Below are 22,983 nucleotides of genomic sequence, written 5' to 3'. Positions count from 1 at the left end.
CCCTTGCAAAATGGTACAGCTACTTGCTTTTAGAGGGTCGTTTCTAAAATAAGTAGATAAATGTGCACATTTGTTGTTGATGACTGAGTCATCTGGGAGAAAGCCCCTGCGTTAAGTATCCTGATGAAAAATAGGAAAAAGTGAATTGATGATCGTCAAGTATTTCACATAGCACCATTTTGTCTTCTGATGAGTTTCAGACAAATTATTTCCATAACGCCATGCGTCCATATTGCTCTCATTTTGAATAGCCTTTACCAGACTTACGTATGAGAACATTTAATTAGCATGGCATTATTTGAAATGGTCTCTCCCACTGTGCCCTGTTATTTGTCTCTGTTTCTACGCTCTGTGTTTTAACAGCTCAACGCTCTCTCCTCTGACTGCCTCTGTGAATGATGAGCCGCTCCCCGGTTTTATTTCATAAAATATCCCAAACGGGGAAGTGAATGATGAATTTCCATATCTGCCGTCGATTGTTTAGTCTGACAATAGATTTTTAATGGAGTCAGCAGAGAGGGAGGTGTCAGCCAGTTCAGTTCTTAAAGAGACCCATTATCTCTAACACACTTATGATCAGCGTTTCTGAAAAGTTGCTGAAGACATTTACATTTTAGTCATTTAGCAGACGCTCTAATCCAGAGCGACTTACAGTTAGTGAGTGCATACATTATTTATTTATTTGTATACTGGCCCCCCGTGGGAATCGAACCCACAACCCTGGCATTGCAAACGCCATGCTCTACCAACTGAGCTACACGGGACAGTGTAGCCCTTTTGTAATTGGGTTTACATCGCCTCCTTTGACTGTTTAGAAGTCCTGACAGGTGTGGAGTGTCAGCTATGTAATTTAAACACACTGGTGGGTGGAGTGGTGTGTACTGTACCGTATGAGACATGCTGTGTGTAAGACTGACTCAACAGGCAGTTCTTTGTTTTCCCCCAAGTTCCACTTAGTACATTGTGTTCTGAGTTCTAAGACAGGAGCAGACAGCACAGCTATGAGATTGAAGGACCAGATAGATCATAGTCATTTTATGCCTGTTTACTATTCATCTCAGAGGAGTCATAACCCACAAAACCAATGGATAGATTTGCCTTACACCACAAAATGGGCAAAAAGGAGTGTGGTGGAAATATGAGACTCTGAGAGTAGGCTGATGTCATTCTGCCCTTTGAGGAATATATCTGTAAAATCATCCCACTCATAGTCATAGGGGTGCTTTCGTCTCCAAAACCCTATGCCCTCAAGCCATTTCAGCCCATACAGTCTGTGCTCAAAGTCATCTCACAGCTCGATGAGGTGTAATGTTCTATTAACACAGATTTACAGCACCCTTTATCTCTCTCTGATCAAAACATATTAGCTACAGACCTATACTTTCTGTAAACAGTCTGAAAACTACCTTGCTGAGCATGGTCTCTTTTCAGTGGAAATTGGTTTTTCAGGGACATCTTGAAACAGGCAGCCTTGAAAGGGCACAGTGAAATGATCTCTTCCTGTTGTCTAATTAAAGAGCTGAGGTGTCTGGTTGGAGGAAGAGAGAGAAAGAGAGAGAGAAAGAAAGAGAGACATGAAAGAGAAGAGCAACATTTGACCTGTGCAGGCATATTGACAGCAGAAGTCTTCAGACGGAAGACAACAAGAGCAGTGTAGAGATAGCGAATACTTCAATTACCCTGCAGTTTGATGCCTTCCTAAACACGTCATAGCTCAAAACAAACCGCTCCCTCAAATTGTTTGATTTCTTCTATACGTGTGGTTAACCCTTAACACGCGTGGAAATTGGCCTATATGGATAGGGACAAATTCAAATGTTTCTAACAGAAAAACTATACAAAGTATATACATGACCATGGTAGCAATTTAAAGAGAACACTTTGGAGATCATGGGGAAGTTATCAGACCAAAGGTTAGGACACAACAGTTCACCTGACACAAGACTGAATCCAAACATTACACTGTTGATTTTATGTGCATTTTACATTAGCTATAGTTTTCACAGCATTTGTCAATATCGAAATCTGAAAATACTCTGGATACATTCAGTAACATAATAAGAATATTTATTGACATTTTGGAGTAGGTGCAAGATCAGAAAAAAAAACAATTACAAGGGTTTGAGGGAGAGGTCTAACTGGTGTCTCCAAGTGCCCACACACCTCTCCAAACTGTGCACATTTCCTAAGTAATTTTAATGCACTTTTATGACAAGGGAAGAGCCTTCAACTATAAGGTGCATTTTTTAGCTCTCCTAGCTTTGCCATTGAGGAACTGAAGCAAGCACACTTGTAGTGTTTTTCTTAGGACACAGCCCCACGTCCCCACCATCACACAATTACTGTTGTTGTTTACACAATCCAAAAACGTTCCATTATAAATCTCAATCTGGGTCAGGTGCGCATCATTTGAAAGCTTATTCTAATGCCAACATGGCTAGCTAAGTTATAAAATAGATCTTACAATGTTAGGCTTTCAAATAGTACTTCAGACAAAAATATTGTAATTTTGGTGTGCATAGAATGGAGTCATGAGTGAATTGAAGTGTGTGTTCCGTGGCTAATTGTCTTCACAATATGACAAACATAGGCTTATTCTGTTCAGGAAAACCCAGGCTATAACGTTTCATCCTTGTAACTGGCCACTGGGCACACACTGGTTGAATCAACTTTGTTTCCACGTCATTTCAATGAAATGTGGAATAGACGTTGAATTGACGTCTGTGCCCAGTGGGTGTGGATCAAACATAGCGATCATAAACGCTGATACTGTAAATTACATGAGTTTTCAAATATGGAAATGTGAAGTGCACATTTGGACTCATGGGTGTGTTGTTTGCTTGTATGACATCAAAGCAGTATTTATTATAATCCTCAATATCTCATCTTTCAGAACACATTGACTCCTCTCAATTTACAGCATTTCCCTCACTCAAACAACAATGTACAAAAGTAGTCCAATTAGTGGGAGGGATGGGGGCATCTTCTTGTTGTGCGCTGTGCTCAAGTTTATAACTTGGGGTGACAGGTAGCCTAGCGGTTAGAATGTTGGGACAGTAATCAGTTGCTTGTTCGAATCCCGAGCCGTCAAGACGCAAAAATCTGCCGTTCTGCCCTTGACCAAGGCAGTTAACCCCCACAACAACTGCTCCCCGGTTGCCGATGATGTCAATTAAGGCAGCCCCCTGCAACTCTCTGATTCATAGGGGTTGGGTTAAATGCGAAGGTTGTGCAACTGACTAGGTATCCCCCTTCCCTTTCCCTAACGGCTGTCAGTCAAAACCCGTGAAGCGGAGAACTTGAGCTCTGACGTCATGTATAGTCAATCAAATGTTCTATCAAATTGATTTATAAAGCCCTTTTTACATCAGCAGATGTCACAAAGTGCTATACAGAAACCCAACCTAAAACCCCCAAACAGCAAGCAATGCAGAATGTTACTGTACAGCCTCTGCGTTCCAATTTAAGCGCTTATCAATGACAAAATGTGCCATTTTCAACCCGTATATGGGATGGCAGGGGCTGTGAGTGGAAAGGGCTACTGAGCACTTTGGGGTCTCCCAGTGTTCCTTTCAGGTAGAGATAGGGATGCAGATAATTATGTGTGATGAGTAAGTATGGATTGTCGTAGCTCATAGGCATTGCTGAAAATGGTGTACTGCCACATTTATAAGTTTAATTTAACGCTTAAACCTACGCTCATCATAGAGGTACCTTTATATTTTCAAGAACATTATTTAAATAGCTGCAATCTCACAAAACATCATACAGAATTGTTTTGTGATGGATGTCTGGCTCAATTGGTGGTGAAAAAGCCTCTCAGAAATGCTTTTAGGGACACTTTGCTTTTTGATTTTCCCATTGAGTCGCCACATCAGGTATCTGACTCAGGCTCTCCTGAAGAAGAAAAGAAGGTTGCAGGGGGGATGTGGTGATCATAGAAATGCCATTACTAAAGGAGACAATAACAGAGAATGCTCGATTCACTGATTCTCACAAAGAGATGAGGATTCTCTGGGGTTTTGGTGTGAGAAATGTTGATCCTTTTCAGACAATGTTTAAGTATTATGACCAAGAACAGAACTAAGCAATATTGGAGACTGACTGCTAATCATTGATGTCAATCACATTAACTGCTGTTTGTGAACTGACATAAGCATAATATAGATTATGACTATAGCTAGAGGGTTGTGGTCTTATCAAAATAAATTACAAGGTTTCACATCATTTTTATTGTGTGAATACTCCATTCAGAGACATGTAGACATTAGTATTTATGCTTCCTTCACAATCAGATCACATTTCATCCTCTCCTCTCTTCATCCCCCTTAGCAGACAGCAAGCATATGCTCAATTTATTCCCCTTTTGGCATTTTACCATCAACCTAAATTGTCTTTAGCTTCTCTATGAATGTCTCCTTATACTGCTGATTGACTTGGCTTCCCTTTTCCGCCACAAACATTTCTGATTCTCTTTGTCTAGTCATTTCCTGCTCCCTTCACCATATGTCTTTGGTAAATTTCACCCTTCTGACTCCCCTCACCCCCCTCACCTCTCTCCTCTCTGATCCTGTCAACTCTCCTCTGCTGCGATGCACAGCCGTCCACCCACATCAGTCTCTTTCATGCACTCCGCCTTCCTTCTCATCATTTCTCTAGCCTCTCTCTCTCCTATCCCTCATCTCCCTCATGTCCTCTTGTCCCTTTTCTCATCTCAGCTTTTTTGATTGAACCTTTCACATTTCAGAATAAAAGTGTTCTCATGATACGCTCTCCCATGTCATGAAAGCTAATATTTTTAACCCCCCTCCCTCGACTCACTCTCAAACTGGCAGGACCTGTATTTTCCTCTTTCCCTTGGAAATATTGTCTGTCCATCAACATCTCGGCTTCAACATGCATACATTTAGATAAGCCTCAACCTAAGGACCTCACCTCTCTTCCCTGACCTCCATCAAATGCTCAATGTCTTCTAATACTTCACTTCCTTCCTGACGTGCCATCTTCTCTTATGTTATGCTAGTTAGATTTTAGACTAATACAGTCCTATGAAAACAAAAAGGACAATGTTCCATGATAGGGAACTATGTGGATGGAATCAGTTCGTATCCTACCAGTCTGGTGTGAAAGCCCCTAAAAACATCACTGCATTTCTCTACGTTTGATCAATATCTCCCAGTGCCATCTAGCAATGTTTCTCCCTCTAATATAATCCACCACTGATTAAATCACTTCCATCTCCATCTCTTCAATATCATATTTTGAGAAACAGATTCTCCCTTTCTGTCTCTCTGCCTCCCCATTGGTAAGGAGAACAGGTGAATGAATATACAGTACCAGTCAAAAGTTTGGACACACCTACTCATTCAAGGGTTTTTCTTTATTTTTACTATTTTCTACATTGTAGAATAATAGTGAAGACATCAAAACTATTAAATAACACATATGGAATCATGTAGTAAACAAAACAATGTTAAACAAATCAAAATAATTGTTATATTTGAGATTCTTCAAATAGCCACCCTTTGCCTTGATGACAGCTTTGCACACTCTTGGCATTCTCTCAACCAGCTTCACCTGGAATGCTTTTCCAACAGTCTTGAAGGAGTTCCCACATATGCTGAGCACTTGTTGACTGCTTTTCCTTCACTCTGCCCTCCAACTCATCCCAAACCATCTCAATTGGGTTGAGGTCGGGGGATTGAGGAGGTCAGATCATCTGATGCAGCACTCCATCACTCTCCTTATTGGTCAAATAGCACTTACACAACCTGAAGGTGTGTTAGGTCATTGTCCTGTTGAAAAAAAAATGATAGTCCCACTAAGCCCAAACCAGATGGGATGGCATATCGCTGCAGAATGATGTGGTAGCCATGCTGGTTAGGTGGGCCTTGAATTCTAAATAAATCACAGACAGTGTCACCAGCAAAGCACCCCCACACCATCACACCTCCTCCTTTACGGTGGGAACTACACATGCGGGGATCATCCTTTCACCCACACCGCGTCTCACAAAGACAAAAATCTCCAATATGGACTCCAGACCAAACGACACATTTCCACCGGTCTAATGTCCATTGCTCATGTTTCTTGGCCCAAGCAGGTCTCTTCTTCTTATTGGTGTCCTTTAATAGTGGTTTCTTTGCAGCAATTCGACCATGAAGGCCTGATTCACACAGTCCCCTCTGAACAGTTGATGTTGAGATGTGTCTGTGACTTGAACTCTGTGAAGCATTTATTTGGGCTGCAATTTCTGAGGCTGGTAACTCTAATGAACTTATCCTCTGCTGCAGAGGTAACTCTGGGTCTTCCATTCCTGTGGCGGTCCTCATGAGAGCTAGTTTCATCATAGCGCTTGATGGTTTTTACGACTACACTTGAAGAAACTTTCAAAGTTCTTCACATTTTCCGTATTGACTGACCTTCATGTCTTAAAGTATTGATTGACTGTCGTTTCTCTTTGCTTATTTGAGCTGTTCTTGCCACAATATGGCCTTGGTCTTTTACCAAATAGGGCTATCTTCTGTATACCCCCCTACCTTGTCACAACACAACTGATTGGCTCAAACGCATTAAGAACGAAAGACATTCCACAAATTAACTTTTAAGAAGGCACACCTGTTAATTGAAATGCATTCCAGGTGACTACCTCGTGAAGTTGGTTGAGAGAATGCCAAGAGTGTGCAAAGCTGACATCAAGGCAAAGGGTGGCTATTTGAAGAATCTCAAATATAAAATATATTGTTTAACACTTTTTTGGTTATTCCATATGTGTTATTTCATAGTTTTGATTTCTTCACTATTATTCTACAATGTAAAAAATAGTAAAATTAAAGAAAAACCCTTGAATGAGTAGGTGTGTCCAAACTTTTGACTGGTAGTGTATGTATAGTGATTAAAGGAACTGTAGTGAGGAGAGGAGTGGTTAGATATTTAAACAGTTACAAGGCCTGTTTGTTTCTCACAGCTACTCCGCTGTTATTTAATTAGTTGTCACTCCTCAACACAGCCTCAGAGAAGGGGTTACTGGGTAGAACACTGGACACCCAAACAAACACAATCTCCACAAAACAAGTCAATTAATGAGCCACCTCTACGAGCCGATAGTAGCCAATAGTTATCACCTTGATGTATGCACACTAATAAGTGCCTTGTGATGCCAGGTTTCTGTGGTTGTACATTTAGAAAGCATGGGGATAGAAGGTTGACCGTGGGACGTGGAATGCCAGATGAGCTGTGGCGCATTGTGCCACCACCCGCCACGGTAGCATGGGGGACAGGCATATGGCAGCAATTATTTCCCTAGTATGCTAATTAAAGGGAGACGCACCACTTTCCAAAAAAGCCTCTCCAATCCTGCCAGTGTTCAGGATCTGTAATTAATGTGGGCATAACTGCGCTGGAGTGCCGATTGCAGACACTGTTAATCTGAGATACTTAGAAGTGTGCTCATCATTATGGGCGAAGGCACATGGAAAGATTACTAATCAATGTGGTCCATATATTCTCAAGCGGCGCTCAAGTGTGGCCTTCTCTCCATCACTTGAAGTCTGGGGCTGCAGCTCTGGCTCTCACCCTATCATAGGACAGCACAGCATTAATCATAAGTGTCTTAATAAATGCTAGGAGACAAATGTTATCCATCGCAACACGTCACACGTAGCGCCTCACTGCTCCAATGACTATTAATTAGCATCATCATCGTCCCCAAATGTTTGCGGGCTGTGAGCGATCATTTCATTAGCGAACTTTAGATGGGAGATACGAGGTAAATATTTTGAAGACGGGATAACAAGATGAACAGCAAACAATTCATGCAGATACTTGGCCACGATAAACAAGCTTAACTCTGTAGGACTAGTATCTATCACAGTCATTATGTAAATAGATACAATCACCTCGTCTACTCATCTCGTGGATTGATTGTTGCAGGATTGGTTACTCGCAGGGGGGCTGGATAAGAAATTGGGTTGGGTAGGAAAAGAGGCCAGCCATCGTCTGAAAGGCTGGGACATGAAAGTGAGATGAAGCGACTGATAAACAAAGGGATACTGAGCCAAGTCATCTTTCACTCCCTGAAAAGGTTGTAAAATAACACAAAGCTTCCTGCTAAGAGATTCTATAAGTAATTGTCAAACAGTTGGGCATTGATGGCATATCATTATCCTTTATCGTGGAGTGTCAAGGTGACCGAATACTATTTTTACTAAGAGGGCTAAAACCTCCACGTTGCTCTTAAAGTGCAGTTTTAAAGCCATTCTGCTAAACAAATCAATATTTTACACTAGTAACCATATCTACGTTCCTCATTCAAGAATTTTGACACCAAAGCAAGCCTTACCTAGGCGGAACGAGAAAGATAATCTGCCATATTTTGAGACCTTTTCAAGCTTTTTATACCCTCTTTTCATACCTTTAACTGAGAGTGTTTGTCCACTGCGTCTAGAATACAACATGACCCCTGATTCCCTCCAGTCCAGGGCTCAGTGTAAGATGTGATTCCCTCCAGTTCAGGGCTCAGTGTTAGTTGTGATTCCCTCCAGTCCAGGGCTCAGTGTTAGATGTGATTCCCTCCAGTCCAGAGCTCAGTGTTAGATGTGATTCCCTCCAGTCCAGGGCTCAGTGTTAGATGTGATTCCCTCCAGTTCAGGGCTCAGTGTTAGTTGTGATTCCCTCCAGTCCAGGGCTCAGTGTTAGATGTGATTCCCTCCAGTCCAGAGCTCAGTGTTAGATGTGATTCCCTCCAGTCCAGGGCTCAGTGTTAGATGTGATTCCCTCCAGTCCAGGGCTCAGTGTTAGATGGGATTTCCTGTACATGAGTCACAAGGTCAGGCTGAAGGGGAGAGGAAGGCTTAAGCCTCCAGTTGACTGGAAGCAGCATGCCACCAGAGCATGTTTCAGCTCAGCCTAAGACAGTCAGGAGTCGGTAGGGAAGGCGATACAGAATAGATGGAAATGGATCAAAGAGCTTCATTCCCAGGGGCCCATGATGGGACGACGTCATGTGGAACGCTAGACCAGCCCTCTCAACCCGCTTTCATTGGCCTCTCTGAGGAATGGGAGGATTGTCAGAGAGCTTCAGAGCCTCACACAGTCAGAGAGACACAGATCTGTCAATGTAATAGATGGACCTTACACCACAAAGCTGCAGTAGAGGTGTTCAGAGATCTTAGGAGCAGGGCAGCCACTCTAAATGCTCCATATCAAGGAATAACTTGCTTTGAAAACCTCCTGTCCACCCCTGGATTTTTTCAATTGGAATTGTACAGCAGATGGGGATCATATAGGAAGCAGTGCCTTCCATTTGAATAAGACTTACAAAGTGCATGTGTGACTGACTGGGTATTATACCCTCTGAGCTAAAGCCTAGGCAAAGTCTTCAATACTCACGCTCAATGTTGTTTACCGGTCTACCTTAGCTACACATGACTGCACGACTTTGTCTCTTCAAAATGTGGACTTTTTGTGGGTGAAATCAAATTAGCCGAGCTAAATGAAAGAACATTTTACTGAAACGTGTAAACGTTTACACTTTGCATTCCATACCTTTGTGATTAAATGCCAGTGCCCAGTCAACCCGAGCTCATAATTGCAAAGTCATTAACGGATTTCAGTTGTAATTTTTCCAGTTTGTGGTGTCTTCACAAAGCCTGGCATTTCTCCTTCATTAAAATGTTTCATCACCTCTCCCATTAACAATTGCCTTATGCTGAAAATACAAACATAATTCCGGGAAAACATAGAAAGTAATTATTCAAACAAAAAGTAGAGAAAGGGAAATTAAAAGGGAAATTAATTGATAATTTGTATTCGGTAGGATTTTTGCATGAAAAACCAACTCCTTTTATTTTTAATTAGCGTCACTGAAAATTAAATGAATTTGGTTGTTGAGCATTCTTAAATATGGCTTATTGAATGAATATGAGAGCTCTTTATTATAGACATCTGTTAGCAATAGAAACAGCCATAGAAAGGGTGTGCAAAAGGCTGATATTTGTCTGTGATCCTCAAATCTTTTCTGTAGAAGGTTATGGGAGAAATGTTCCTGTATGCCAAACATTTGGTCGGTTCTGGATTACCACTTAACTCGTAGAGCTCAATGGCGAATTCTGTGTCTTTGAGCTTCATGCTTTTCTTTTCAGAATTTGAAAATAACCTTTCAATTAGTACTGAGCCAATCCCATCTATTCATTTCATGTGACTCTGTTGTTTAGGCATTATAATTGCAGTTTTATTTTTATTTTGTTTTTTTGGGCTTTTTGAAGTTTCATATCCAATCTATACAGAGTGCTGTTTTTGCAAGTGGATACTGTAGGCTTCTCTCCTAGGACTCCTACATGATTCCAGGTTTTGCAACTTGGATCCTTCAAGAAGATGATAAGATGCTAAGGCACGGATAAAGGCAGCTTTGAATGATGTTACTTCTTTCAAATTGAAGGAGACATCAGATAAATCTGTGCTTATCCTTGTTAGCAACTCACGAGATCAACAAACTTCAGGCGACCGGAGGAGGTTTGGTAAAGTTGCAACATGTTTTTGGTTTATGTCATGTAACTGTTGGTTTTTATATGTCTCTCCCAATATGTTTTTTTACACTATGCGTTTGCTTTATCAGTGGGATCTCTTTGCAGTATGTGATGCAGAAAACTAACAGACTGTGTGATGGCATTGGCAGATGAGCTGGATGAAAAATGTCCTGACCCCCCTACAGATTTGTCAATGTAGGGCAGATACAATTATAGACCAGCGTTAGTTCAACCTCATGTGTCTCAGTGTTTCTTAAAGCAACAGTGATGTATCCAGGCATGCCTTGCAACCTGTTCAAAGTGTCATCTTTCATTGTGCCTCATGACATGTGCCACATGAAGTGAGGTTTACTCTCACAATATTGTTTTGTCTTCTCTTCTGAGCTTTATTGTTGTTTTGTCTGTAGAGTGACTAATATTCTTTCTTTGAAGCACAGGGATGCAGTTAGTCATCTTGAAGTTGACAATTAGAAGTCCCTGATTTCTTCTGAATGTGTGAAGAGCTCTGGTCACAGCGCATATCGATACAAACCCATATCCATGCAGAACCTGTCTGTGTTGATGGGAGGTTGATGGTAGGTTCTTGCAGTGCATTGTCTGCCCCAGCAGGCTCCTGTCCCTCCCTCTACCACCACAGGGTGTGAAGGGGAGAGATGAGGTGAGGTGAGCCTCAGCCCCAGCCAGCCAGCCACCCTGCAGGGCCCACATGGCACTTTACACACTGCCAGGGTAATGACACGGCGTGGGCTCTCATCGTTACAGGCGCTCCATCAGGTTTCACTGACAGAGGCAGAGTGAGGCTTTTAAAATGGATCTGGGTAACAGTGGGATCCCCTCTGTCTTGTCCAGACACTGGAAGCTGGAAGGGTTTTCACTCAGTGGCGCTCAAAATGCCTGCATTATGTTCAACCAAGCATGTTTGACATGTTGAGGTGATGTTAATACATTAGATATGTAGTATGTATGTAGTTCCTATGTAATAACAATGTTTATTCATTATAATAACCAGAGATATCAGTTTGAGGGTTATGACGAAGTACAATGTGGACTCATAATGGATAAAATGCGAACAATTATTGATATCAAGTAAAGCATTGACCTGTCAAGTCTGGATGAAGACTTTCACACACCAAAGCCGATCCAAATGAGCTCTATTACAGTAGATAGACTAAACTTGAAGTGCAGATGTGTATAGCTCCAACACTACTGTTTTATGGCATTAATTATTTCAAATTCTCCCAAAGTTCCTCCACTGACGCGCTCCAGAGCATAGAAATAAGAATGAATAGAATGGGCATTCCCATTCAAGTCAATGATGGCATAATGGGGTGGGCATGTGTACCCATGAGTTTACCAGTCAAATTGCCAGGTTTAGAGGTTCAAAGCCTATTAATTATTATTTCTATGCACCAGAGCCCTGCAGGCAGTTGTTTCTGGACACGTTACAGACTGGAATCAAATGACTGGACACCTCTGAATTTCTGAGAGTCGTGTGACTTCACTTCACAATATCTACTGTACATCTGATTCATGGGTTGATGCATTTACATAGTGGTGGGTAGACTATGGGAGTCCTGGGGCATGACATCTTCCCACCACCTTACACACAACAACATGATGGGGGTGTTCTTCAGCAAAGAACAGCATCTGCGGTTTTTCTCATTTGCTTAACTTTTTAAGGCATGCAACTGTAGGAGGTACGCTCTGAGAAGATAATCAATGGTGATGGAATACAAAATGGATCCACATACTGTATTAGAAAAACGGAATACGTATATTAGTACATCATGTGCTCTTAACAACGTTCATGTACAAGCCAAAGGAAATACAATAGGAAAGCAAATATAGGAGCAGTCACTCCAATCAGTTTTTTAACAACCTTTAGAAACCTGAAGTATTCCAACACGTTTCTGGGACGGCCTGATTTTTCCCTAAGGGTGGACAGTTTGTGCAAATAGGGAGATAGCAGAGAACCTCTTATTTTCCAAAGCTTTTTGCCTGGCAAGCTCAAAGCGGGTTAGTTTAGCTCAGCCATCTGAAGATTGTGTAATTGGTCCCTTGATCAAAGCAGGGTGATTGAACAGGGCAATACAGCCATGGTGTAAAGGGGGATTGGGCACAAATCTTGTTTTATGTCCGTAAAGGATATTGGGATTTGGAATACCGGTACATTGCCATTTAAGTTGGCTTAATTGGATGATGTTGTTGTCCGTTGGTTGTTGTTCTACTCCACTGTATTTTTTCTAAAAGGCTATTCCTTTAAAACTGTGGTAAAATCCAGTTTAACAAGGTACTCTACCCTACTGTGCTGATTGCTTTGACATAAATCTCTCCAACAGGAAGACATTTTCCCTGCAAAATGTATGCGTAGTTCCAGCTACTTATCCAAAGAGCAGAAGATGAAATTAAGGCTTGTGTCTCAGTGTGTTGCCACACATCTCTTTTGTAACTGTCACAACTCTCCATTAGCAAGTCACAGTAATGGAAAGAAAGCAACTGCTTTTCTTACATCATGGAGATGCTCTCCTGTCACTTCACGTTAAACATTCTAAAGAGTTCACACTTTATTTGAGTTTCTTTTGTGTTTAGGGTTCTTATAGGATGATCCATTAATTTGTTTAAATGCAAATAAGGTACAGTGTTCAAATATGCATGTCCTGCGTCTGCTGCTGTAGTAGAGGAGAATATGTGCTCTACATTGACCAACTAGACCTAATTGAATAAAGGGAACATATTCACTCCCTCACATGACATGAAGTCCCACAGCTGTCAGGAAGTTGACGATTCTCATTAAATCTGTCTTACCTCATTCTTCAGTGCTCAAAAGAGAATAGCACAAAATGCCTGCCTTAAAATGTGAAAACTGTGGACTCTGTAGTAGAGTAAAGGTGCACACAATCCCATAAATCATCAGTCAGATATCAAAGCACACCACTGCTATCTCTGGACAGATCTCATACTTTGGATTTAGAAACACAAAATAAGTTTACTAAAATGTCTGTCAATGGGACATAGGTTTATGTAAAGATAATTCACAGAGGTGTCCAGTCAGCCTGCTTTACAAGAGTCAATGATCACAAAAATGAGGGAAAAGGTGACAATATTGTCATGTATTAACAGCCATTTATTTGACATGAAATGCACATAATGTGAATCTATGGTAATGTTTAATTTGATTTCCAAACCTAAACTTTTCATTGTTTTCCCAATAGGCAATCACCAACATGATTATCAACATAGTCACCTGGATCTTACCCAGGCCCACACACCTAAAATTGGTAAGGATATTTAAGGTTTGCATGTTCACATAAGTACAGTATATATAAGATTGCTTTGTGGTTGGTTGCTAATATTTCCCTGTTTCCAATGAGTAATAAAAAAAATAGATAGTAACTAACCCTCTGTAGAGAGATATGGTAGATGGAATGTACATTATGGATACTAACCATGCCCTTTTAAGTGTGAGATTATAGTGCCACCCAACACATAGTGGCTCTTTGGTATGCTACAAAGATGCCTTCATTTACCCCAACAAAGTTGAGGGAGGATTAGGTCATATTGATTTCTTGAATGCATGGTTTTAGCAGCTCCAACATGACACATGAACTTTGACTAAATTGGAAATAAGTCAAAATATTCTTTTTTAGAATTCAAGCGAGGACAAAACAATTTTTCTTGACGGGAAATGAATAGCTTAGATAGCAAATGAAACGGGGACTTGTGGAAAATGAATGATAATAGAATCTGTATGGCTTACTCAAGTTATTGAAAAACTTAAATTACTTATATTGTGCCCTATCTATTTTCCTCAATTAGATTTTCTATGAAAAGAGAGATGCTTTTTAGCATGAAATTACTGAGTGGTCACAGCTCTAACAATGCAGTGAAACACCATGAGTTCAGAGAGAAAAGCTATTTGTGCATTGTTGCTAGATGCCTCTCTATCCTACATAATAGGCCAAGAACAAAGTTAATATTTTAGGATTTTCACACTGAGAGGTCTGCACTGAAACACTACACCACGCTACACTATATGTTTCAACATCAGTGGAGCTGTGGACTCCAACCTCCTGTCAAGATAGTTTTCCAATTGTATGTTTTGAGGCCAACATTTTCAAAGGCAAAGGGACTTTTGAAAGTAGCCATAAGTAGATAGATCTCTCCAACACAGACACCAAAGGATAGCTTTCAAGGTGGATCAAACCAGAGCTGATTATGAAGAGCTACTATTGAGAATGGCCCCAATACATAGGAATCTGATCACATTATTTGACTAGTATGATCATTATAATTAGTGTAGACTTTCAATTGATTTGAAAAAGAAAATGTCAGACACATTGGTTTGGTTATAAATACATACTATGAATAATGTTTGTTATTGTACTGATCCATTTTCTCTTACTTGGATTTGTTATGTAGCCCACAGACAAATGAGACATGGTAAGTAATACGCATATACACCTGCTGTACATGTGTATTCACCTTTCTCTTTTACATACTGTACTGTACTGTAGATGTCCACCTCTTGTTGTGACAGTGACGTCTTGTATATCACTGGGGTCAAGGCGGGGGATCACTCTTCCTTTTAGTGCAGACTGAATGAACCAGAGTTGACACACCAAACTCTTTCACTTACTTTCTCACTCTCTTCTGCTCTCTTTCTCTCTCTCCAGTATCTCTCTTTGTTGGGTTAGCTCGCACACAATGTTTGCAATGGTAGAATCTCATTAAGATCTGTGGTAACGCTTCAGAACCGGACCTTCGTTACACAAAATACACATTCTACTCTCTTTACTTCCATCTTTTCTTGCTCACACTCACACTCTCTTTCACTCTGTCTCTCTCTCCCACTCATGGAATGCCTCACTTCTGTTCCACATGGTCCTTGGTGTTGTGTGTCCCTGTCCTCTCGGCCACAGTAGTCACCCAGCTCTATTTTTAAACTTGCCACCGCTGTCCAGCACCTCAGAGCATTGGCATCACCACACCCCACCCTACCGCTGCTAATGCTCCAGCTGCCTGCGCCATGACCACTTGTCCCACATAACCACGGCCACACCAGCCAGGCTGGCAGCATAGCCACCCGCAATGGCGCCACACATACTAGCGACAGCCAGCGTGGCAAGTGCACTCGCAGTCGCAAAATCATGTTAAATCCAGGTTAGAAGAGTCGAACATAGCAGTCCCCACTTAATCTATCCTCACCCACATACCCCTACCGCACCCACACACCCTCTTCACCTCTACACTCTGTATCCCCCTGTCTCCCCCAGTGAAGACCCCCTGTGTACGAGCCCCTCTGTGTGGCATCCTCCAGACTGTCGGCTGTCTGATTGTAGCCTGATTGCACTGCGTCAATCTCTCCTGTCTCCCCTGTAGAGAAGCCCCATCGCATGAACAACATCCTGACCTCACAGACAGAGCCGTACGACCTGGACATGTCCTTCTCACGCTCCTTCCAGAACCTCACCCACCTGCCTCCCAACTACGAGCTGGCGGCAATGAGCAAAGCTGACTTAAGTAAATACTCCTCTCTCCACAAATTAAGTAGGTGGTCTTTCATTACATACACCATCGTGTTTGCTTGATCTCCTGCCTGGACCCTGCCAGTACACAGGGGGGAGAAAAGGTTGATCTTAGCACATTGCGTTCAAGTACACATTGCATTCAAGTACTGTGATGCAATAGTATCCCTGTATGGATGCCTATTACAGGGATGCAAACATAAGTCATGAGCAAAATGTCAATGGGGTTATGAGCTGAATCCATAGGATGACATCTCTGTGTGTGAGATGGGTTTCTTGAAACGCAGAAGCACATGTTAAAGCCACTAGATTCAGCCCCATTGTCCCCATCTATCGACCATTGACTGACATCTAATTGTCATGTAATTTGGCTCCATCTGTGGCCCATGTCATGGTGCTAATGTCTGGTAATGACATATTAACAGCCATTTCTCCATACCCACATGTGTCTAGATGCCAACAAGATGGGACTAATGTCTCTGAGATGAGATCTGGGTCAGCCCGATTATTGTCATTATACTTCCTCTGCATGATGGCTTGACTTTCACCATTCTCCATATCCCCTATGAGAGCTGCATGATCTACAATATGCTCCTCCTCTAGTATCCTGTGGTTGGTTGCGTTGCATGTGTCATGCAAAAGCATTAGTTCCTTCCTGCTCGAATGTTCAATAGTGCTGTATTAAAATAAGGGGGTGGTATTCTAGTGCATGCTTGTATGTCATGCTTAGTGTGGACACAGAGAATCAATGTGACTAAACCTGTGATGTGGACAACATTGATAACATCTGAATTGTCTATATTCAGCAATGAGTTGTACTGCTTCTTCATCTAGTGCTGCTCAATAGACACATTACCCACTGGGCACACACTGGTTTAATCAACGTTGTTTCCACGTCAATTCAATGAAATTACGTTGAACCAACGTGGAATAGATGTTGAATTGATGTCTGTGCCCAGTGGGTAGATAGAAGACCATGAAGTAATCCAAGGATTGCATAACCTTGATGAAAAAATGAATAATCTCATACATGTTATGCACCAATTTAAACTCCCTTCATAGTCTGTTTCATAGTATGGTACATGCCTTTAGATCGTCGATTGTGTATCTCCCTTATCAAACCAAGGGTTCTTCTCTTATTTTCATAGGGCGTTGTAAACACACTGAAATCACAGAGAGGAATCCAATTAAACAAAAAAAGACTCTCCGTTTGAGCTGGGACCCATAAACCCTAAAGTATTTGTCAGAAAAGTGAATCATTTTAAGTTCTCTACCTACCTACAGTACAGTGACAGCTCTTCTGAGAGGAAAGTTCCCTCATACCTCTGATAGATGCTGTGGCTTTGTGCAATGAGAGAGGCTTTGGAAAAATGCCAAAAACGTATATAATGAGTTGCTTTTTTAATGAAACCATCTGGAGAGATGACGACGAAAATCTAATTAATATGGTTCATTTGTGATTCTAAATGCACATACTGTAGTCTGTGTGTGATACCTCCTCCTCCTCCTCCTTCGTTCTCCCCTGTCCGTCAGATAGGACTGGAGGGAGCCGGAGATGGAGGACACTACTCTAAAATAACCTGCTCAGACCCTCCAAGGAGCCAGCGAGTGGAGGGGAAGGGAGGGGATGGGGCAGTAGGAATTGTATTTGGCTCGGTCTTCTCCTTCCTTCTGTAATCAACTTAAAAGGCATTAGAACACTCGTCAGAACAACAGAGCCCCTTTAATCCTCATGCCAAGCAAAAAGCTAAATGATATTATTATGGGCCCCTTTCTCTTACCACGGCTTATCTTAATTCCCTCTAAAGATCCCTTTATAATTGATGTTTCACATGTTTTTTACAAGTGTATCTGCATTATGTGATTACTGCTCCGTCTGAGCCGGATGATGGCGTATTGGGATCAATAGCTACCACAGATGAATATACTCGCCATATTGAATTTAATCTGGGAGAGTGGAGACTTTAGTTTATTTAAGGGTAAGGAAAGGGAAAGGGGATACCTAGTCAGTTAGCCACGGCTAGCAAGTTGGGATGTTTGTGGTTTCACCTCACCTTTGAGACCCCTTGCCCTCTCAAAATTGAACGCAAGTTAAAGTGCAACGTCTTATCCGCAGTAGTAAAGAAATGAACCCAGCATATATTTCTTTAACATAAAAGTAAAAAGGAAGGAAATACAAAGCCCTATGTGAATTATTTACAAAAGGCCTAACATTTTTAACAGCAGTTAAAATGTCAAATTGAAATTGATTAAAGCATGAGAGGAGAGTTGATGGAAATGTCTCTGAACATGAAATCAACCCCTATTTCAACATGGCATAGTATTTTCAATGCAATTCTAAATCTTAGATCTATAGGCTTAGGATAAACTGAACCCTAATCCCTATAACTCTTGGCAACGAAGAGGCACTTAATTTAAGCTAAGGGACATGCCCTGTCGATTGTGGGCAACCTATCCTTATGGAGAGAAAAAAAGGTGACCTTCTCTATCCAGGCGTGGCATCTATCCAAGGAGGAGGGTTGAAATGTCCATACCAAAACAAAATCCTTATCATCTAAATCTCAGTCACGCGCAGTATTGTCCCAACATTTTCAGACCAACTCTGTGTGTTCTTGAGGCCCTGGGATATTATCTACTGAGGTATCTACCCCCCCAGAGATGACAGTTAGTGATAGTAGTTTCAGGGTGCATCAATCTGATGTCGCCAGGCCTAGCCAGTCTAAAAGCCTGTTTGAAAGTCATTTGAGAGGAGCCCGCCGCTTTTCTCATGCAGATGTAATGACTTTAACATTAGGAGAGTGTTAGAACTCGCTGTAGAGCCCCTCTGCTATTGGCAGTCAAACCACTGGCTACCCTGCAGTGCCACACTCACATCACTGATTGTTTTGCCTCGTGGCAGGCTTACAGTGAGGGAAAAAAGTATTTGATCCCCTGCTGATTTTGTACGTTTGCCCACTGACAAAGAAATGATCAGTCTATAATTTTAATGGTAGGTTTATTTGAACAGTGAGAGACAGAATAACAACAACAAAAATCCAGAAAAACGCATGTCAAAAATGTTATAAATTGATTTGCATTTTAATGAGGGAAATAAGTATTTGACCCCTCTGCAAAACATGACTTGTTGGCAATCACAGAGGTCAGACGTTTCTTGTAGTTGGCCACCAGGTTTGCACACATCTCAGGAGGGATTTTGTCCCACTCCTCTTTGCAGATCTTCTCCAAGTCATTAAGGTTTCGAGGCTGACGTTTGGCAACTCGAACCTTCAGCTCCCTCCACAGATTTTCTATGGGATTAAGGTCTGGAGACTGGCTAGGCCACTCCAGGACCTTAATGTGCTTCTTCTTGAGCCACTCCTTTGTTGCCTTGGCCGTGTGTTTTGGGTCATTGTCATGCTGGAATACCCATCCACGACCCATTTTCAATGCCCTGGCTGAGGGAAGGAGGTTCTCACCCAAGATTTGACGGTACATGGCCCCGTCCATCGTCCCTTTGATGCGGTGAAGTTGTCCTGTCCCCTTAGCAGAAAAACACCCCCAAAGCATAATGTTTCCACCTCCATGTTTGACGTGGGGATGGTGTTCTTGGGGTCATAGGCAGCATTCCTCCTCCTCCAAACACGGCGAGTAGAGTTGATGCCAAAGAACTCGATTTTGGTCTCATCTGACCACAACACGTTCACCCAGTTCTCCTCTGAATCATTCAGATGTTCATTGGCAAACTTCAGACGGCCCTGTATATGTGCTTTCTTGAGCAGGGGGACCTTGCGGGTGCTGCAGGATTTCAGTCCTTCATGGCGTAGTGTGTTACCAATTGTTTTCTTGGTGACTATGGTCCCAGCTGACTTGAGATCATTGACAAGATCCTCCCGTGTAGTTCTGGGCTGATTCCTCACCGTTCTCATGATCATTGCAACTCCACGAGGTGAGATCTTGCATGGAGCACAGGCCGAGGGAGATGGACAGTTCTTTTGTGTTTCTTCCATTTGCGAATAATCGCACCAACTGTTGTCACCTTCTCACCAAGCTGCTTGGCGATGGTCTTGTAGCCCATTCCAGCCTTGTGTAGGTCTACAATCTTGTCCCTGACATCCTTGGAGAGCTCTTTGGTCTTGGCCATGGTGGAGAGTTTGGAATCTGATTGATTGATTGCTTCTGTGGACAGGTGTCTTTTATACAGGTAACAAGCTGAGATTAGGAGCACTCCCTTTAAGAGTGTGCTCCTAATCTCAGCTCGTTACCTGTATAAAAGACACCTGGGAGCCAGAAATCTTTCTGATTGAGAGGGGGTCAAATACTTATTTCCCTCATTAAAATGCAAATCAATGTATAACATTTTTGACATGCGTTTTTCTGGATTTCTTTGTTGTTATTCTCTCTCTCACTGATCAAATAAACCTACCATTAAAATTATAGACTGATCATTTCTTTGTCAGTGGGCAAACGTACAAAATCAGCAGGGGATCAAATACTTTTTTCCATCACTGTATAGTCCTTTCCACACCAGAACAGGAGTGGAATTATTGTGACACAAGAGAGCCCCTGCCTTCTCCCGTGAAAACATAACGACAGAAAATGCAATCATTATCAAAAGGGAATTGTAGGAGTTGTCACAGTAGAACTGCTGAGCTGATCCACTCAGGAGGAGGTATAGAATCATTATTTATATAGTGTAATGTTTCTCCTCCCCCTCCCCCTCTCTCCTCCCCCTCCCTCCTTTCCCACTCAGGTGATAAGGATGTAGATGAGTACTACATGCGGAAGCGACACCAAGACTTGGCAGGTCGGCAGACTCTGCAGCCGCCCCACATGGTGAAGCTGAACGCAGAGCCCCACCAGCAGCAGCGTCAGCGGCCTCACCGCGTCCAGAGGGCCATGTCCCAGGACCATGTGCTGTCCCCAGAGAGGACCCCACGCCACGGCTACGGCCTCTCAGCCTACAACATGGGCGTGTCTTCCTACGGCAGCCGCATCCTCTCAGAGGAGCAGCTGCTATCCGCAGACCGCCTCCAGTCCCAGGACCCCCTGCTCTCGCCGGACAAGATGCTGTCGCTGCGGCGCTCCAACTTCCGGGAGAAGGCCATGTCGCGGGCCATGTCCCATGTAGACATCAACTTTGTGCCCACCACACCTGTCATGGACCGAAGCGAGCGCTACGCTAAGATGCAAAAGATGCACTCCCATCCCACTACCATCAACGACTCATACAACACGCTCACCGTCAACCACCCGACCACCAACAAGAGGCAGCAGTTTGCCTCGCGACGGACACACACGGTGGACCATCTGCAGCACATCCCAGGCCACCAGCACAACAACCAGTACCGCACGGCCAGTAAGAATGAGGTAACTGTTTAACGAGAGGGTGGCTGGCCAAGGATTCCTGTGTCAACAGACTGTCAACAGCTGAAAACAGCAGAAACTTCCAGAGGTGTGCAACCTCACCATAGGTCTTCTTTTCAAAGTAGCCAACAACTAACTCTTCTTGCTTTCAGCTCAAGCTCTCCGTTTCATTCAGATTTGGATTATCACAACTAGAATCAACAACCACAAAGACATCTGTACTTTTCTCTATAGGGCAACATAAGGGCTTTGCACGTTGACACATAAGAAATGCTTTTTGTCAGAGGTTATCCGTAAGAAGACAATATTTTTTAAAAAGGGGAATTGGAAAGGTACTGGATCAACTTTATAAATATATACATATATTTACTATTTGTATTTTCAGTCCTTGTTATAGCTTTAGAGATTCTTATTGAACTTAACTGGTGTTAGAACTTCAAGAGGTGCCTCTCGAAATTGTTCCCATTTCAATGATGAAGTGGATTTGTGGGTTAAAAAGCACAATTAATGGGGGGTTTTCTCTGTTGATTTATTCTTAATTTTTTGTAACGGCCAGCACATATCAGCTTATTAGTGGATATAGTGTCAATTTCCGTTGCATAAATGATTGTAAATAGGCTATATTAGCAGCATTATACACTAAATGAGAAGAGCTGGCCAAGTGGAATTGTTGAGTTTCTACCCAAGAGTCTACAGTCTTTCACAATTAAAGATCACAATTTCAGATTAGTCCAACCCCTGAACAAATACTTGATACTAACAAATGTGTACAATAATGTGTGTGAGTATGTGTGTATATTTTTGTAACTGTGCTTGTAGGATGATTGTATATGGCTAGGGTTGAATCAACCTCATGCCACTGTTAATTGGCAGCTTTAGACTGTAGACACACTACTCCACAGGTGAACATGTAAACTAATGCTTCTTTCAATAGCTTAATTTTCTGCATTCATTCCCTCACTATATAATCCAAGTGGATGACCTCCATTTTGTTTTGAGTTCGGAAAAGCTGCTTTCATTTTGATATAAAGTATTGTTGTATATTTGACTGCATTCGTCAGAGTTGTAGAATAATAGTTGTTGGTATGTGTTTACAATGGTTACATTGTTGCAGGTGTGTTGACGTACCTGAAACAATCGACAAAGAGGACATCATTATAATCACTAGCTAAGCAAGGATTAAAACTGTGAATTTTTTGTCCAGATGTTTTCATTAAAGCAATGCCTTATTGTGTGGAATCCCATACTCATGTTCTTAACTGTACAATCACGCTTTTTTTTATGTATTGTGTCTAACGTGTTGATCCGTAACCAGCTGTGTATGTCATTTTTTATCATGGATGATTTACCAGCAGTACAGAAGCCAAGGACAGAATCAGTGTCGGAGATATACCTCAGAATCTGTAGGGCACAAATTTGACAAGGATGATAATCTTAAATTAACAACACGCTCTTTGAAAATAAGCAAATTAAGTGATTGTTTTAAGCAAAAAACATAATAAACTAGAATATAAAATGTACATCACAGGATAATTTAAAAAATCTTCTACTTTTTTCGATTAATACAGACTTCCTTGTGGACTCCCACT

General features: G+C 41.9%; 1 protein-coding gene across 1 annotated transcript in view; it reads left to right on the top strand.

The window, feature by feature from the left end:
- Positions 1-21,409, top strand: part of LOC311144160 (protein shisa-6-like) — a gene marked incomplete at both ends in the record, with an annotated part of 59,470 nt that extends 38,061 nt beyond the window's left edge. The window contains 4 exons of the mRNA XM_084180153.1: positions 13,739-13,804; positions 14,946-14,966; positions 15,906-16,073; positions 20,781-21,409. Of these exons, the coding sequence (XP_084036279.1) occupies positions 13,739-13,804; positions 14,946-14,966; positions 15,906-16,073; positions 20,781-21,409 (884 nt within the window). The remainder of the gene's footprint in view (positions 1-13,738; positions 13,805-14,945; positions 14,967-15,905; positions 16,074-20,780) is intronic.
- Positions 21,410-22,983: the final 1,574 nt, after the last annotated feature.

Source organism: Coregonus lavaretus (genome assembly GCF_964263955.1).
Source record: "Coregonus lavaretus genome assembly, chromosome: 2".
Classification (NCBI taxonomy): domain Eukaryota; kingdom Metazoa; phylum Chordata; class Actinopteri; order Salmoniformes; family Salmonidae; genus Coregonus; species Coregonus lavaretus.
The sequence above is the reverse complement of the archived record's forward strand: the minus strand, read 5'-3'. Positions and strand labels throughout refer to the sequence as shown.